Below are 20,002 nucleotides of genomic sequence, written 5' to 3' on the forward strand. Positions count from 1 at the left end.
ATGGAATTAAATAATATAAGGTAAAGTTATATAGAAAAATGTTAACGTTAAAAATAGTTAAAATTTTTCCTAAGTTAATATATAATGGATTAGATTAGATAAATATGAAAATTCAGTATATGTAGACCTGGCCTGGAGCTGATTTTAGCACACATACATCTAATGTGAAGCTAAAAAAAATAAGATTTTCTGGAGATCTGAAAAACATACTGTCTGTTCTAAAGGAAAACACCATGAACTGATTGCAGATGCTTTACATAATTGATAGGGAGCCAGAAGAGCTATGGATGAAACTCAAATAGGTTATCAAAAAGGCCTCTGACAAAAATTCTGGAATAAAAAGAAAGAATTGACAGTGGAAGACAGATTATACAGTGGACATCTAAAATCAGTATAAACATATTTTAAGAAAACTAAATTATGGGCTTCAGGGAGCTACAGTAAGGACAAATACCAATATTATACCATCTGTAATGATCCTGAAACTGTAAACAAACTTGAAAAAACAAGGTGCAGAAGAGGTGAATTAAAATGAATTTAGCTTGGAGTAGGTATGCTAAGAGCAACAAGTCACAAACAAAAATCTAACAAAAATTGAACACAGATACAAGATTGAATTCTCACTTTCACTGATATGATTCTAACAGTAGTTACTGTTTTTTTATTAATTAATCTAAAACTTCTGTTCAGTGACCAATTTTATTCAGTTCTGCCTTATTTGTTTTCTTTATTAAATATTTCTCTTATTGTGCTATTTGTTTTCCTCTAAGGGTTTCTTCCGCTTTGCATTATGCAAAAAAGAAACCCTGCCAATATGGTAGAACAGCCCTGAATAGAACAGTAATGCAGCATGATGTGATGTCAGTTCCCAAGCCTTATTGCCCCTTAAAAGAATAGAAACATGGAAGATAAACCCTTCAGATTTTGGCAGAAAAGTGAAGCCTCTTCAAATGGTTACTTCCACTGCGTGGTAAGCAAGCAAACATTGATTAGGCTATTCCTGTAATCGCTGACTATCCAGGTGAGTTTTAGGCTTAATATTTTTGATCTATATGTAAATATCTATGAATAATAATACCTTTTTACTAAACATATCACAGTATGCTCAAGGGTGAAGACTTTATAGACTTTTCAGGTTATAGTATATTAGGAAATCCTAATCAAAACATGTTCTTGTGCAAGTGCAAGTATAAACATTATTAGGCCTAATCAAGAAAATTAAATGATCTTACATAATACAGTTATATAATTATGACAATTACAATATGCTTTAATAACACAACTGACTGCTATTCCAGTTTATTTCCCCAGCTGTCAGCCTGTACATGCTGAACCCATGCATTGATATGCTTTAGCTTTAGCAAATACACTTATGCAAAATGAACTGATTTAGCGTTATTAGCAAAATATTCTTGAGAGTTGTCCATGAAACCTCCACTGTAAGATAAAGGCTGTGTGATGTGGTAAGGCAGGGCCTATGAACAACATCCTTTAGATCATGAAATACATATATGTGTGTGTGTGTGTGTGTGTGTGTATGGGTATATGAAGGTATATGAAGGTATATGAAGAAACCTGTGTCTGCCTGTGAAGGGGAAACAGCAAAAGAGGGACAGCAGGCAGACCTACTTACCTTATCTTTATAGGGAGGATCCACCGATGGGGAGAAAGGGGGGGTCTATTCTGCATCTAATACCCTGTGGAGGAAGAAATAAAATAATTAAGACATTATAAATTAATAGCCAAGCAATATACTTACAGGTAACAGACTGTATAACCTAGGTTGACTGTATATAACACTATTGTTTGTTTTAAATGTAAATCACACTGTTTTGACCACATGGTGGGGAATGGGATCTCCGAGGGTGGGGCTTATGACATAAAACCTGAGGGCTTCCCGGAGAGGGAAGGCTGCTTCTCCCTATGACTACCACTGGAGAACACTAGCTGCCAGTTGTGACTAAAGAATGGTGTGGGGGAAGTTGTAAGGTGAGATGGGACCCATCCTTGTGCCTGCTTCTCTGCCAGGACTAAGCCTGACGCTTGGCATACAATGTAAATACTTTATTTTCCTTTGCACAGTTTTTATTTCACGTCGTGTAAATAAACTGCCTGCTTGTGCACTCAACGTTTGGTCTTGTGCATCCTACTGGTCTCCTCACCCCCGCAGACCTGACCAGGAAGCCATACATAAACCTGAAATCCTCTACTCGAGGTGTAACATCTTCACAGGCTGCTTGAATGAATATGCATCATGTGTATGCAGAGCAGTAGGAAAAACAGTGTCTGGCTGCTATCATAAAAACTAAACCCACTACCTTTTTATTTCTGTCAGTATTTGATGATTACTGTCTGTCTAAGCTACAAAACATCCACATTTGGAGTATTGGCTTGTTAGAAAAGGTCTGCTGCTTAAAGCAGACCATTCATGCACCTTGTATGAGAATGCATTTCCACCTATTATCGTCTTTATTCAGTTTATAAAGTAGACCTGGGAACTGTGTAGTAGTACTGTGAAGACATTTACCTTGATTCTTTACTCTGAGAAGTTGAAGTGAATTGTATGGTTAGAATCTTGCAAGTCATGAACAACATGACTACACAAAACAACACAGTTATGAAGTTCATCAAATTTGCAGTAACTGTTTTTTTAAGAGCATTAAATGCAACAGAATGCAGAAATAAATGCTGTATGTTTAGTATGCTTTAGCTTACCGTCATTCTCCTCTCATCAAACCATACTGGCATGCTTACTTGTTTGTGCATGGAAACAAGTCACGAAACTATCACTTCATTATCTCTACGGGTTTGTTTATAGTGTTCCTTTAATGGGTCAGCACACTTTAAAATATTCACATTGCAGTGTACAAATTACAAGAGGTCAACTGAAAGGAATTCATACGTAGAGTAGCAAAATAAAATCATGAACTTGAAAAGCAGACAACAAACACATAGGAGTGACAGTGGCCAATTTAATCATGTGGTCAAATCCTAAATCCAGATCACATGATGTATTTGTCCAGTAGGGTCAACAGTAGAACAAGCGTAGATATGCCACTCTGTTTCTCTGCTTGAGGAACTCCTTGTCACAAGGGAGCTATGTTCAAATAAACACAAGCAAAGCATTCGTCAGTCCTTTTCATGTCACGTATAAGATGTAATTAAATAAAAAAAATAAACAAATGTAGCATCACATTACCTGAGGACATATGTATAGTGCATAATATGTATTGCAGTATTTTTTTCTCTCTTTGAGGTTTAGAAAGACAGACTTCACAAAATGTACCAGCAAAACAGAACTGCCACATTTTTAAAAGGCAATTTGTGAGTTTGTACCGCACCTTTATCATGTAGTGGTAGTGTGAAGGAAGACTGAGGGAGGGGAGAGAACTCGGGAGAGGACTTGGGCTGGAATTTTGGATGGCTTCTGTTTGTCGCTAGAAGGCCGGAACCCCCAAAATTTAGATTTTGAAACTAATGAACATAAAATTATTATGAAGTTATGCTGTTCATTAGGGAAGAATAGACACTCAAATATAAATTCAGTGAAAGGTCATTACTTATCCAAAATTCTCCTCCACACATTTAAGGCCATACATAATCTTGCCCCCCCCCTTATCTGTCAAATCTTCTCCAAATCGCAACTTCTACCCGCTCGCTCAGATCCTCCTCTTCCATTCATCTCTCTGTACCTTCTGCTTGTCTGACTACCATGGGGTGCAGAGCTTTCAGCTGCTCTGCTCCCAAACTCTGGAACTCCCTCCCACCTGACATCCGTAACATTGACTCTTTTCCTCTTTTCAAATCCAGTCTTAAAACTCACCTGCTCAAATTAGCCTACTCTCTCTGTTGATGTTTTCTGGTTTTTTTTTATATAACCCTACATTTTGTACAGTGTCCTTGAGTGTCGAGAAAGGCGCTTTTAAATTAAATTTATTATTATTATTATTATTATTATTATTATCCAAGCTTCTGTCATTAGTATTCTTACTATGTAGCACTTGTCTGCCTTAGGGTAGCGCTGTAACAAATAAGCTTATCCTGTTGGTCCTTCTTAGCATTGCCCGTGTAATTATGCTCAGCGAAACATTATTTTATTGGTAGGTCTGAAAACCTGCCCAATTTCACAAGAGACTGATGGAAAAAGTGAATTGTTACTCATTTCTCAAACCTAAGTCTCTAGAGGAGATCTGTAAGATCTCAGTTAATGTAAGACCTGTATTACCAAACCAGAAAAGATCATTTCCCCCATAAAATCATTAAACTAATCATTTTGGTGTCATCGAAGCCTCTAAGGCAAATACGTTAGCGGTTAGACAAAACTGGATTAGCCAGCCAACATAAGACCCCCTAAATACAGAAGAGTATTTCACACAGTGGGGAGGACTGTCATAGGACTGAGGAACAGGGAGGCAGAAAGTAAGAATGTGAATTTATAGGGTGTTAGATTGGAAGGAGGAGGAGTTTCAGGCATGTTCCTCCTCCCAAACTTCAGTTATTCTAAACTTTATTTAAAAATAATATTATTTTTACCTCAACATTTGTGAGAAATAAACAATTTAATGTTGGTAAAAATTTGAAAAAAAAAATGGTATGATGAATAAGCTGACATTCTATCAGCTACATATACCTCAGTTTCTATAGTTACTGCAATAGCTGACTCTTTATAGAGTAATTGTTATAAAGCTTTTATTGGTATAAGCCTTTTTTGGGCTATCTTTTGTTGCTGTAACGCCCACCACTCTTCTAGAAAAGCTTTATATTTTGGAACTGCAGTGATTGGCTTGCATTCTGCTCCAAGAGCAACAGTAAATTGGTGTCTCCATTCATCCCAGTGGTGCTGGATGGGGTTTTGGTCAGAGCTTTGTACAAACCAGAACTCCACCTTGTGCATGGGGCCATTAGATCTAAGGGGTCCAAACAATTAAAACAGAAGCAGATCATCATTCCTTTTCAACCAAACTTTACAGCTGGAACTTGGGCAGGCAGTGTTCTCCCAGGATCCACCAAACCAAATCACCCATCAGACAGCCAGACGGTGAAGCCTCATTTTCAGTGCTCCAGAGAATGCATTTCCAGTGCTCCAGTCCCCATTGCAAATGGTGATCTTAGGCTCATGCACAGCTACAATGTAAACCTAACTCAAATTGTGCTGGCATAGTTTCCAGAGGCAGTTTGAAACTTGGCAGTGAGTGTTGTAACCAAGAATAAATTATTTTTATGCTTTATGTGCTTCAGTGTGTGTCAGCCCTTTTAGCCTTTAGCTTGTGCGGCCTAATGCTTCGCAGCTGAGCTATTGTTGCTCTTAGATTTTTCAGCACTTAGCAGGGCATGAATTTAATGAACTGACTTGCTGACTACATGGTATCTTATGATAGTGCCAATGTCACTGAGCTCTTACTGATGACTTGGAACGACCTGTTCTCCTGCCAGTGTTTGTCTGCACCTGCTAAGAATGGAATTGACAAAAACTACCAAAACCTCTAATTTGAAAGGGTGTCCACATAGATTTGGCCATGTAGTATACATGCACTTGTTTAGTATTCTATATGTACAGATGATACCCATTATATACCTGAATGCACAGTGTTTTTTTTTTTAAGTTAGCCCTTATAAAACTTAAGAATGACAACTGTTGCTGTCCATGCAGGAGACAATTTGAAGTCTTTCCAATTTCTTTTTAAATTTATGTTTTTAGGGATGCATATTGTTATGTCTGTATTTTTTTATAATGGATGTTTCACATTTGTCTCTGTGTTGGTTGTATTTATGTAAACTGTGTAAAGCACAAAAATAATTATTTTTATTATTAGTGATACTCCTTTGTAATAATTTGGAACACGAGTCAAATGAATAAACTGCTCTGATCTGACTTTCTGATTTTCTAAGTTTTGCATATGACCCGAGGCCACACAGTCCAATGGTCAGCCACATGCACTGATAGACCCCAAGAGGAGTTTGAGCCCCTGTCATTTTGCCCTCTTGGTCAGTGTATAATTATAAATGTACAACTCCGATTCCAATGAAGTTGGGACGTTGTGTAAAACATAAATAAAAACAGAATACGATGATTTGCAAATCCTTTTCAACCCATATTCATTTGAATACACTACAAAGACAAGATATTTAAATGTTCAAATGGATAAACTTTATTGGTTTTTGCAAAAATTAACTCATTTTGAATTTGATGTCTGCAACACATTCCAAAGAAGTTGGGTCAGGGGCATGTTTACCACTGTGTTACATCACCTTTCCTTTTAACAACACTCAATAAGGGTTTGGGAACTGAGGACACTAATTGTTGAAGCTCTGTAGGTGGAATTCTTTTCCATTCTTGCTTGATGTACAACTTCTGTTGCTCAACAGTCCGGGGTCTCCATTGTCCTATTTTGTGCTTCATAATGCGCCACACATTTTCAATGGGAGACAGGTCTGGACTGCAGGCAGGCCAGTCTAGTACCCACACTCTTTTACTATGAAGCCACGCTGTTGTAACGTGCAGACTGTGGCTTGGCATTGTCTTGCTGAAATAAGCAGGACGTCCCTGAAAAAGACGTTGCTTGGATGGCAGCATATGTTGCTCCAAAACCTGTATGTACCTTTCAGCATTAATGGTGCCTTGACAGATGTGCAAGTTACCCATGCCATGGACACTAACACACCCCCATACCATCAGAGATGCTGGCTTTTGAATTTTGCGCTGATAACAATCCGGACAGTCCTTTTCCTCTTTGGCCTGGAGGACACAACGTCCATGATTTCCAAAACCAATTTGAAATGTGGACTCGTCAGACCACAGGACACTTTTCCACTTTGCATCAGTCCATCTCAGATGAGCTCGGGACCCAGAGAAGCCGGCGGCGTTTCTGGGTGGTGTTGATATATGGCTTTTGCTTTGCATGGCAGAGTTTTAACTTGCACTTGTAGATGGAGCGACGAACTGTGTTCACTGACAGTGGTTTTCTGAAGTGTTCCTAAACCCATGTGGTAATATCCATTACAGAATGATGTCGGTTTTTAATGCGGTGCCGCCTGAGGGATTGAAGGTCACAGGCATTCAATGTTGGTTTTCTGCCTTGCCACTTACTTGCAGAGATTTCTCCAGATTCAATGAATCTTTTGATGATATTATGGACTGTAGAGTGATGACATCCCTAAATTCCTTGCAATTGCACGTTGAGAAACGTTGTTCTTAAACCGTTGGACTATTTGCTCACGCAGTTGTTCACAAAGTGGTGAACCTCGCCCCGTCCTTGCTTGTGAATGACTGAACATTTCAGGGATGCTCCCTTTATACCCAATCATGACACTCACCTGTTTCCAATTAACTTGTTCACCTGTGGAATGTTCCAAACAGGTGTTTTTTGAGCATTCCTAAACTTTCCCTGTCTTTTTTTGCCCCTGTCCCAACTTCTTTGGAACATGTTGCAGGCATCAAATTCAAAATGAGTGAATATTTGCAAAAAACAATAATGAACATTAAATATCTTGTCTTTGTAGTGTATTCAATTGAATATGAGTTGAAAAGGATTTGCAAATCATCGTATTCTGTTTTTATTTATGTTTTATACAACGTCCCAACTTCATTGGAATTGGGGTTGTATAATAAATGTGTTTCATTCAGCCATTCTTCAAGTTTCAATTCAGTGAGACTCAACTCAGAGTTGCACCAAGCACAAAGCAAGTGGGTCAGCTCCTGAGTGCTGCCTCTGGTGCAGTACTGACCAGCTGGTTAGTTTTCCCTTTCAGAAACTCTGACTTGTCATGTATGCATACATCTCTATAAAGCATAAGGCTCTGACACCTTCAGTGTCATATTTCATAATGTGGTTATTTTGAGCAACAAGCAAATATTACATTGGCAGGAATGGATGGCAATATTGTGTTAACTCACCCTATTATTGTGACCTGCCTAAATGACTATCGCCCTGTTGCACTCACCCGAATCAAGATGAAGTGCTTCGAGAGAATAGTCATGACTCACATACAGGAGACATACATTCCAAACATTATAGACCCTCTCCAGTTTGCATACCATCAGAAGCAGTCCACAGACGACACAGTGAACCCTGCCCTCACACACCTGGAGGGCAAGGACACGTATGTCAGAATGCTCTTTATTGACTACAGCTCAGCATTTAACACAGTCATCCCACACAAACTCTCAGAAAAGCTCCTCACCCTTGGACTGACACCCGCCCTCTGTAACTGGGTGCTGAACTTTCTAACAGACAGACCCTAGTCAGTCAGAGTCGGTAGCCGCACATCCAGTACAAGAACAGTGAGCACAGGGGTCCCTCAGGGCTGTGTGCTGAGCCCCCTTCTGTACATGCTCTTCACTTATAACTGCGTGGCCTCCCAGAACAACACCAGCATCATCAAGTTTGCTGATGATACTGCAGTCATTGGACTGATCACTGGTGGGGATGAGACAGCATACAGGAAGGAGGTGGCTGAGCTGGTGGCCTGGTTCATAACAACAATCTTTCCTTGAATGCAGACAAGAACAAGGAAATGATTGCTGATCCAAGGAGGAAGCGGGAGCTGCACACACCCCTGTACATAGGTGAGGAAGAGGTGGAGGGGTTGAAGACCTTCAAATTCCTCAGCATCCACATCAATGAGGATCATCAGGAAGTCCCAACAGCAACTGTACTTTCTGAGAAGGCTGAGGAAATTTGGCATGCCAGCCACAATTCTCAGCACCTTTTATAGGAGTACGATCGAGAGTGTCCTTTCCAGCTCCATCATGGTCTGATATGGAAACTGCACTGCTCAGGACAGAAAGGCTCTCCAGCGTGTGATCAAAGCTGCACAGTCCATCTCAGGAGCAGCCTTCCCCTCACTACAGGACATTTATCACGCCAGGGTCATCAGGAGGGCCCACAACATCGTAAGGGACAGTACACACCCCGAGCACAGACTCTTCACACTCCTACCTTCAGGCAGACACTACAGGAATGTGAAGTCCAGGACCACAAGACTGACAAACAGTTTGTATTCACAGGCCATCAGGCTGGTGAACACCTCACTCACTACCTCTTCCCCCTCCCATTCTGACCATCTGGTCAACCTTGCACTCAACAACTGCACATTACATTGACTGTACTGCTACTGTCAGAACACTGTTTTACATATATTACTTGCACAGAACACTATTGTTTACTGTTTACATCTGTTACTTGCAACACACTTTATGAACAGCTGTGCTACTGCACATTTGCACGTTTAACTTTAATTTTCTTTCAATTTTGCACATACTGTAATTTTTTTAATTAATTTTGTTACTTAGGGAGGTAGAGGTGGTGCATGGCTTTTAGAACCGTCACGGCTCAAGTTCAAGCTGGAAGGTTATGTTATGAGTTGTTTCTTACCTGCCCTTTTTTTCCCCCCTCTTTCTCCCTCTCCGCTTCTCTTGCAGTATTATTATCACAATCTTTTAATCTCATATCTACCACATGTCTATAATAAGGAAGAACACTAATCAACAAAACCCGGTCAGATTTATCTCATGGAATGAGATAAGGCCCAGACAAAAATGGTAAAAGGTTTTTTCTCATCTCAAAACACTGTAATGTAACACTCTAATGTGCAGACATTGTGTTCCTTCAGGAAACCCACCTATCTGGTGCGGAACATACTAGATTGCGTAAATCTTTTGTTAACCAAGTTTTCCATTCTAATTATAACTCAAAGGCTAGAGGGGTGGCTATTTTGATTAATAAGAGGACCCAGTTCATTCCAATGAACATAATCTCAGACCAACAAGGTAGATTTGTAATTGTTTCGGGTCTCCTATTCCAGATCCAGTTGCTATTGGTAAATATCTATGCTCCAAACTGGGATGATGTGGACTATTCATGATGTGAATAGGCTTTTATCTGTTTCCCCTAATCTAGATACGCATAAGCTTATTCTTGGAGGTGACTTAAACTTGTGTAATGAATCCAACACTAGACCGATCTAGCTCAAAATTGCTCTCAACTTCGAGAATGGCCCGATCTCTATCCTTGTTCATGGAGGACAATGGCTGTGTGGATCCCTGGCGATCACTTCACCCTTTTACTAAATTATTTTCTTTTTTTTCTCCAGTACATAGATCTTATTCTCGTATTGATTATTTTTTTATAAATAGGGAACTCCTTGAGTCAGTTACCCACGTTGACTACTTAGCCATTGTCATATCTGATCACGCTCCTCTTCAAATGGAAGTAAAATTTGTCTGGTGTCAGAGGGATCCACCTCAGTGGCGTTTGAACCCCATCCTCTTATCCGAAGAATCATTTTGTTCAATGACCTCAGACTCAATTGACTTTTTTCTGGTCACCAACAGATCTGACTCCGTTTCAAACACTATACTGTGGGAAGCACTTAAAGCCGTGCTTCGTGGAGAAATAATTTCATCCTCCTCATACATTAAAAAACTCAGATGTAAACAAATGGAGGATATCTCAAAATCGATACGCGAGTTGGACAGAAACATTTCTGAGAAGTCTTCTCCTGAGCTGTTAAAATCACAAATGGTCCTTCAAGCAGAGTTTAATCTACTTGCTTCAAAAAAGGCAGAGGCTTTTATCTTGCATTCACAGGGTTTAGTATATGAATATGGTGATAAAGGCAGTCGATTAATTTTCCCCCATCAGCTCAGGAGACTTCTAGGCTAATCCCTCAGATTAAAGACTCTACAGGCAATTTGACTTCTCATCCCAAAGAAAATCAACAAGAGTTTTGCTGACTATTACTCTTTGCTTTATGCATCTGAACACCATCCCAATCCAAATATCATGTATTCCTTTCTGAATGATTTACAGCTTCCCGCTATGTATATCACGCTATGGTGTACAGCATAGTTTCGCTATATGCAGATGATCTTTTATTATTCATTAGTCACCCCCGATCCTCAATCTTGGCAATCCAATCCATTTTAAATGAATTCAGTTCTTTCTCAGGGTACAAATTAAATTTTGAAAAAAGAGAATTTTTCCCTCTAATTTTTCTTTTATGTCCAATAGATCAGACCAGTATTCCTTTTTGTTTAGCCCTGGACAGCATTAGATATCTTGGTAATAATATCACTCGTTCTTTATCTTCCATTCAAGAGGCTAACTATACTCCCCTGATGTCATCCATGAAGGAGGACTTTCAAAGATGGAGCAATCTTCCTCTTTCTCTTACTAAGCTAAGTAGCTGATGCAGTTGATTTGCCCTCCACTTAGCTAAGAGAAGGATCCTTTTGGCATGGAAATCTACCACCCCACCCTCACATGCTCTATGGCTAACTGATGTCATGTTTTTCTTGGACTTGAAAAAGATTAAATTTAGCCTGAGAGGTACTGCAGACTTATTTGACCGGATTTGGCAACCATCCATCTCCTATTTTAAACACCTACCTAACTTAAATACTGATTAGAGGATGTCTTTATCCTTCGTTATTTTAACAATGTATTTTTATTTATTTACTTATTTATTTAATTTATTATTACCTTTTTGGGGGGGGGATTGGGGAGGCAGGTATCTAGGAATAGGTGGGAAGGGTAGGGAGGGTGAGTAGGATGGATAGGGTGAGTAGAGTGGGTTGGGGGAGTGGGGTTAGATTGTTACAAGACATTGTAGAATTAATATTGTTTTTCTTTCAAATTGTGAAATAAAAGGCAAAAAAAAAAAAAAAAAACAACATGTAATCATTGTCATTGTATGCAGACAGTAGAGGTCCAAATGATTCTAACTGGATGGAAATTAATCCAATACATGATGATGCAGAGAATGTGCTCTTCAAACTGTTTTAAAACCTCTGCTTCGAACATGAGTTCCAAAAAAAATTGAAACATTCATTCGACTGTCTTGCTAGATTTCCTGTCACTAATTAGTAACAATATTATTAAGCAGTTTTGTTATTACTGTTGATATTTTTTAGCATTATTATAAAAAAAATTGTTTGTGATAATTGCAATAAAAAGGTCAGTGTATCTTGAAAACATATCATATTGCCTATCCTTATACCAACATATACAATATGATATGCTAATAGGAGTTATGAGTATATATATGTTTCTTGTACCTCAGTGCGCAGTGATCTTCTCTCCAGCTGGGGCACTCTGGACCAGTCTGGTGAGCCAAACTTCATAGGCCAGGCCACCTTCCGATCGTGTGGGGAATCATGAGCATATGACCCAGGGCTGGGAGAATTTTTAAATGGGAGAAGTTTAAATCAATGTCTACAACAACTTGAACAAACTACAATGTGGAGGAATGACATATCTACAATCTGTGATATCTGAAGCCACTGTGCAAACATAACAGCAGTGTTTTACGAAAAAAAAGAAACACAAACGTCTCTCTAAAGATGAAAGAAGTTGATGTGCTGTGAATAGGAACTGACCCAGGGTTGAAGCTAGCTGTAGCAGGCTTTGATGTAAACCTCTGAGTGGTGGAGTTGAAGGGGGTTCTTCCAGGAGGACACACTCTTGATGCACTCCAGTCCTGCTGGTATTTCTGTGGCGAGGGAGTGACTGTCTAGGAGAGAGCAGTGTATGTAATTAAAACCTCTAACATTAAGCCCTGAAGAGATACTGTTTCATATTTAGGATACACCACTAAGGTTTTGTCGTCATTCTGTAGTTGACCTCATATGGATATTAGGAACTATGCTGACATTCTCTACACTCTCAGAAATAAAAGGTATGAAATTATCACTTGGCTGGTACCCTCAAAGGTACATCTCAGTACCTTTATTCAGGGAACACAATTTATACTTTCTAAGCCCTCACCCCCTCTCCTTCATCGCCAGGCTTTTTATTTTATTTTTCTGTTAAAAAACAATAGGTTATCTATTAAAAAAATACAAACCTTTCACCTGGGTAAACTTTAAGGTACACAACATAATGGGATTTTCAAAAAATCTTATCCAGAGCAACTTATAATTGGATCATTTTGCACAGGTAGGTGAAGGTAGTATTAGGAGTCTTGCCCAAGGGCTCTTATTGGTATAGCGTAGGGTGTTTACCCAGTCGGGGATTGAACCTCAGTCTATGGTGTAGAAGAGGTGTTACCCACTACACTACACCAACCACTATACATACAACCAGACACAACTGTACCCAGGTCCAAAAGTCTTGTATAAAGTATATTAAAGTATTGAGAGGAGAAAATGCTTAGCTTGATAACTAGTATTCTAGATTTTAGTTACCTGTCTTCCTGTGCCTGAGAGGATTTTTAAGCCTTTCTGTTTTACATTTACATTTACAGCATTTAGCAGATGCTCTTATCCAGAGCGACTTACAAGAAGTGCTTTGTCAATCTAGTGAAAGTATCTTTGCTAGTTACCAATAGCTTAGAGAAAAAGACAGTCCTGAGCTCAGATACTGCTAGAAACAAATATGTCACTGCAGACACCAAGAGAAAAAGAAACAGAGTTGAACGCAGAACTCTGTGCCATTGTGTGCCATTGTGTTTCTTTTAAAGATAATATTTCTTTTTCAGACAGCAGTGGAAATTTACAGCAAAGGTGAAGGATGATCATTGACTCTGACAGTTATTTATTTGTTTGAAGAATCAACAAAAATATTTCAAACACTGAGTTTAGAAGTGTTATAAGTTAAGATTGTAATGCTGAAATATGTCTTATGCTTCTTTGTGTTGATAAAAACTGGTCAGCAGGCTGACAGCAGTGCCCTCTAGAGGAAGATAAAATCTGAAAGCATTCAAAATGAGAGTTGAAATTCTTCGGCTTGATCACTCTGATCATTTCATATTCTAAATATCCTGTCATAGAAGTGACCTGTTAAATTATTTAAAAAACAGAACTTTGGCCATGAAAGCGTCTTTTTCTTGAAGGAACAAGATGTCAATCATGAAATATGTAGGCCTACTGTATACTGCCTTGGCCTGTTGTATACTGTTTGATTTCTTCCATATCAAGGCAAGCAGTGTATAGGAAAAACTGTATCTAGATTAAACGAGCAAGTGCATTTAGTCTGAAGTTTGTTTGAGAAAGCTGTAGTTTGGTTGAGAAATAGATAGAAATAGAAAGCTGTGCCATAAACCATAGTATCAAAATAGGGCCTCAAAAACTGAGTACTTTAATACGTTGCCCTGAGTATCAAGCAGGAAGTTTTTTTTTTATACCCCAACTACACTAGTGGTCAAATATGGAAACTATTTGCGCTGGAAAATTGCTTTTCCACCCTGAATGTCCTCTCAGACTAACTTGAGTGCCAGACTAAAATCCTTTTGCATTTCACAGAAGCCATATGCTTTGGGCAGAGATTATTTATAACTAACATTAGTTTTATAATGTATGCATTCATTTCTTCAGAGTTCTCAAGGTAAATTATAAACCTGTCCATGTGAACCAACTTCTATAGTTTTAAGCCATGTTATTCCAACTTCATTTACTAGGTCACTGCTAAGTAAACCATTGTATGAACTAAAAAAAATGTTACTAAACAGTTCTTGGAATAAGTCCTGTATTCACTGACCTATATATGAAATGTCTGACCTAGATGCCAACATTTAGACCTGTGTTAGATCTGTTTAATATTCTAAGAGCTTGAAAAAGCTTATAAATGATCCAGGAATTTTCATAGAAATCGTGAAGATGTGAAGACATGTTACTGTCACAAATTGCACAATGGATTGAGGGAAGGAGATCCAGACAATTTACAACAAGGAATAGGCCAAATAGCACCAGTAGAAATGACCAGCAAAGATCACACACTGTATTATCTCTTAAAGCAACTGGACACAGTGTGCAGTATTTTCAGTACACACTTAAAAAAGATGGCTCTCCAAGGGTTCTTTAGTAAAGAAATACACTCACCTGCCACTTTATTAGGTACACATTGCTAGTAAAAGGTTGGACCCCCTTTTGCCTTCAGAACTGCCTTAATTCTTCATGGCATACTTTCAACAAGGTGTTGGAAAAATTCCTCAGAGATTTTGGTTGGTTATTTGAGTTACTGTTGCCTTTCTATCATCTCGAACCAGTCTGTCCATTCTCCTCTGACCTCTCACATCAACAAGGCATTTTCGTCCACACAACTGCCGCTCACTGGAAATTTCCTCTTTCTCTGACTGTTCTCTGTAAACTCTAGAGATGGTTGTGCGTGAAAATCCCAGCAGATCAGCAGTTTCTGAAATACTCAGACCAGCCTGTCTGGCACCAACAACCATGCCACGTTCAAAGTCACTTAAATCACCTTTCTTCCCCGTTCTGATGCTCGGCTTGCACTTCAGCAAGTTGCCTTGACCACCTCTACATGCCTAAATGCGTTGAGTTGCTGCCACGTGATTGGCTGATTACCTATTTGTGTTAACAAGCAGCTGAACAGTGTACCTAATAAAGTGGCCAGTGAGTGTAGTTCCATATAGAATTACTTAAAGAACCCTTTGTATGATTAAAGAGTTCTTTGCATTGTGAAAATGTTCTTCAGATTGATGGAGAATATATTGTACATGGTTTTCTATAGCATCTTTTTGACAAAGGTTCTGTATAGCACCAAAAAGTTTTCTGCTATTGTTACAAGCTTGACATCGTAACAGTAGAAGAACCCTTTTGCAGACAATCTGGATAAATGGGAAGTGTGTGGAGAGGGTATCCAGTTTCAAGTTCCTCGGGGTGCGTATGGACGCAGACCTCCAACAGAGTTCCAACACCACAGCGGTCGTGAAAAGGGCACAGCAACGTCTCCACTTCCTAAAGATCCTTCCTCAGGAGGCTCAATCTTAAGAAAGAACTGCTGTTTTCTACAGCTGCTCCATGGAGTGTGTGCTGACTTATTGTGTCTCTGTGTGGTTCTCCAGTTGCACCACAGCACACAAAAAGGACTTACAAGGGGTCATCAACACCACCCAAAAAATCATTGGACATCCCTTAGCATCCCTTAAGGAAATCTACAGCAACCGCTGTCTCAGAAGGGCCAACAGGATTAAAAAATACAGCACACACCCAGGGTACCAAATGTTTGAACTGCCATCTGGAAGATGTTACAGACAAATGAAAACAAGGACAAACAGACAAAAAGACATTTTTTACAACAGGGCCATAACTCTGTTAAACACAAACATGTGACTGATCTGTTAAATATAAACATGTGACTGATCGGGTTTTGGTGCAATTCCACACTGGGGCAATGTCGTACTATGCAAATTAACAGTTCATTTCAAATGGGCCAGTGCAATTTATAACTGAAAAATTCAAACTTTGATGGGTCATTTGCAATCGTTTTTGGTTACATTTTGTTGAGTGTAAATTTGTATAGTGTTTAAATTTTATCTTATTTTATTTTTAAGCTTTTTCTTTGCACCGAGAGTGGGGGTCTGTACTTTAATTTTGTTGTGCAAGTGTACGAGTACAATGTGCAATGGCAATAAAGTTCATTCGATTCAATTTTGGTGTTTTACAGAACCCTTTTCAAAAAGGTTATATATAGCACCATTTTCAGCACATTCTCCACCAATCAGAAGAACCCTTTCACGATGCAAAGAACCCTTTAAACCAAGAATCCTTTCACAATGCAGAGAACTCTCAAGCACTCTTTGCGTGTTCATGGTTCTATATAGAACCTTTTTTTATTACTAAGGTACTCCTGATAGGCTGATTTCTTCAATTATTTCCCTAGACACTAACAACAATTTAATATATAAATTTAATACAGATGGATCCATATTATGGAAAACGGAATTTCCCCTTTTTAAAATACTGAGTTGGATGCAGCACACAGATTTCAAAACATACCATTCAATCCACAGTGCATTCAGTTTATATATGGAAACTAAGCTGCAAAATTAGGCTGTTTTAAGTGAATTGTTTCTAATTTGTCATTAAACCAACACATTTAACATAAACCTTCCTGTTTATGCTACAGCAGTTCAGCACCACTCATTTATATAGAAGGTACGTGGAATGTTTCAGAGCAGACTGCTTTATGTGTCACAGTAGTCTTAAAGGCACAGTAACAAAACAGTCTGTTTAACTGTAAGGGATAAAGAGAGGTTGGAAAATGTTCATTTAAAAATTATTCATTATGATTGTTTTTGGTACATAAAAATAAAAAAAGACCTCAGGAAGAAAAAGGATGGTTTACTACTGCACATTCAAAAACAAGAACTGGCCCAAATGGGAACCAATGGAAGTCACGGTTCAAGTTCTAGTCCATTTCCCATGTGCTAGATACAACTTGAACTGTTACAAAACATTTAATTTTATTCTGTTAAATAGCCAAAGAGTTAGAGCAAACTCTATTACCCTGCTGGTACCAAAACCACAAACCTGGATCCTTCAGAACTGAACTGATGGCCAATGGAAAAAGCACAGTTCCAGTGTTCTGAGGTTGAGGGTAGAGTAGAAAAACACTCCTGAACTCAAAATACTCCTCAAAAATAGAAGCCAACATTCTGTCTTGCCTCATCTTCCTTTCCAGGTTTCCACCTTGCCTTGAACTCCCTTTTCCAAACTACTTCAACGATTAAAGTGTTCATCTCACCAATCAAATACGTCTAAGCAACATAGTCATCATAGTCATAGTCAATATACAGTCATCAATACCTGGAAAGAGGGCAAGAAGCGAGGAGCAGTGCGGGCTGCTAAACTGTAGCCTTTCTTGCTCTCCGGCCTTTTTTGTAGGTTGTAAAGGATGGTGCCCACCTGTTGGGATTAATATAAGTTTGAGAAGGTAGACAAGTTCATTGACTAACTATCTGAAACATAAGCAAGTTTCCTACGGCTTACATGTTTTATGGCTTTTGCAAAGAACTGTGTCTCGCAAAAACGCACTTCACATATGACGTATGGTATTACTTAGTATGGGGTTTTTGTAATGATGTACATGCATTTTCAATGCTTCAAATGACTTTTAAAAACGTTCGTCTCACTAAAAAAATTATAGCCTCTGTATGTCAATTAAACATCTAACATGAACATGAAAAACGTCATGTCATGTCAATACTAATACATGACTAAAATGGATTTATGTGAGGGTTCTTTGTAGGGTGTAGCTTAACTACCTCTTCTCATATTATAGCATTCTAACATAGGAGGACGCCACTGAACAACTGGTGCAATAATACAGTGCAACGTTAATCCACTTCAATCATCACTTGCATTTTCAACAACAACTTGTGCTTAAAAATAGATTCTTTTTGCAAAAATATAGCAGGTAAGGGTTATGGATTAGTATTTCATTAAAATGTTAACTCTCATTCATATCAGACCATCTAGTGTGGATCCCCACAAAATTCAGGTATGTAAGCCTCTGGCATATATATATATATATATATATATATATATATATATATATATATATATATATATATATTGTTTTTTTTTTTTTTTAAGGGATATTTAAGGGATGTACCCAAGTCCACAAGCTGGTTTTCGGTATCTGTGCCTATCTGTTTACAGTTCCGTCGAAATAGACACCATATGGTTATGGCTGCATTGATCCGTGGAATCTATTTATGGTCCGTAAACAAAGAAAACAATTCTTCAGAAACGTCAGTTACCGGACAGTAGGTCTCTTATCAACACGTGGGTCACACTCCTTTGACTCGTGCGGAACAGAAAGAGCAGATAAGAATAGGATGTGATTTCAGCACTCCTTGTTTCTTTTCCTACCCATATTCCGCCTTCGGCTCCAGGATTGGCGCGCAGTACACACAAACAGTTCATACTCACAAGCAGTCCGTAGGTTCACATACTGCGCTAGGATTGGCTGGGAGTTCGTGACTATTGCCCAGCTGGCCTGGGAGCGCCTCGGAATCCCCCCGGGGAGCAAGTGGAAGTGGCTGGGGAAAGGGAGGTCTGGGCCTCATTGCTTACGATGGTGCCCCCGCGACCCCGGAACCCCGGAGAAGCGGAAGATAATGGATGGATGGCTGGAAGTTCATAGCAAATCGGCCCGCATTAGCGCCGGAGGAGGGGTCTGTCGAAAAACGGGTGCGGAAACCACAACAGCCACCGCTTCGTGTCTTACCACATGGTTGTCATAGCACCCAGGGCCTCGCGCCGGAGAGCCGTGCAGTGGCTGGAACTCGTTGCCCGTGCGATTAGGCGCACAGTGCGCTGGAAACATCTTCCGCTCCTCGCAGCTACCAAACGCCACCTTCGTAACTTGAGAGTTAGAAAAAGCAAAAGTTTAAGCAAAAACAGCATCGCGTGTGTAGGAAATATGCAATAATCACTATGAGGTGTTACCTGCATCTTGTGTCGCCATTTCTTCCTGTTTACCTGTCGCGGTGGAAACCATGTGACCCTGCAACTGTCGTCACAATTAAGTGACCATAGTAACTGTGACCATGATCCGTAATTCATTCAAAATAAGTCGTATTTGCTACCTCCTAAAAGGTCAGTTGGCTAGTTCTCATTTGGGCGTATGTTTATTCTGTGAAATAAACATGTAATATCTAAACACATGTAAAGGGGAGGTATGTGTCTATCAAAGGTCACAGGAATTCAAACTTTGTTTTGATATGAGCGCCTGACGCTTTGACAGTACAACATTTGACATATTTCTGTAGTGAACCATACTGTGCAAGATGTTTGGGCACCTGAGGAAATTATATTTAAATAGCTATTTTCTGACTAGTAAGCGTGGCACAACACCCAATAATATTACATACAACCCCATATCCAAAAAAGATACACTGTAAGGGACATGTAATGTAAATGAAAAAATGCAGCGATATGCAGATTATTCACACCCTATATTTAATTGAGAATAGTACAAAAACAATATATCAAATGTTGAAACTGAGAAATTTTATTGTTTTTTGAAAAATATATGCCTGTTTTGAATTTGATGCCAGCAACTCATTCCAAAAAAGTTGGGACGGGGCAACAAAAGGCTGGTAAAGTTGTGCAAGGCTAAAAGAAAACACCTGGTCGTTAATTGGCAATGGGTTCGTAACATGATGGAGAAATCTCTGTATAGATGGCATAAGGCCAAAAAACAGTATTTGCTGGCTGTGATCTTTGAGTCGTCAGGCAGCACTACATTAAAAACAT

At 39.1% G+C, this 20,002-nt stretch overlaps 1 protein-coding gene across 2 annotated transcripts; it reads right to left on the minus strand.

The window, feature by feature from the left end:
- On the minus strand, positions 1 to 19,630 carry si:ch211-66i15.4 (protein pitchfork). 2 transcript variants are annotated; one of them, XM_017694229.2, is made up of 7 exons: positions 19,193 to 19,630; positions 18,972 to 19,108; positions 17,546 to 17,644; positions 12,380 to 12,513; positions 12,059 to 12,176; positions 1,634 to 1,697; positions 1 to 884 (listed from the first exon to the last, which is right to left on the minus strand). In XM_017694229.2, the coding sequence occupies exons 1-6, from the start codon at positions 19,242 to 19,244 to the stop codon at positions 1,641 to 1,643; spliced, it is 597 nt and encodes a 198-aa protein (XP_017549718.1). In that variant the 5' UTR covers positions 19,245 to 19,630; the 3' UTR covers positions 1 to 884; positions 1,634 to 1,640. The 2 variants fall into 2 exon arrangements, with proteins under 2 accessions (XP_017549718.1, XP_017549717.1); XM_017694228.2 differs by lacking the exons at positions 1 to 884; positions 1,634 to 1,697 and adding an exon at positions 2,808 to 3,097 and having other exon boundaries at positions 19,193 to 19,626.
- Positions 19,631 to 20,002: the final 372 nt, after the last annotated feature.

Source organism: Pygocentrus nattereri, chromosome 9 (assembly GCF_015220715.1).
Source record: "Pygocentrus nattereri isolate fPygNat1 chromosome 9, fPygNat1.pri, whole genome shotgun sequence".
NCBI classification, from domain to species: Eukaryota; Metazoa; Chordata; class Actinopteri; order Characiformes; family Serrasalmidae; genus Pygocentrus; species Pygocentrus nattereri.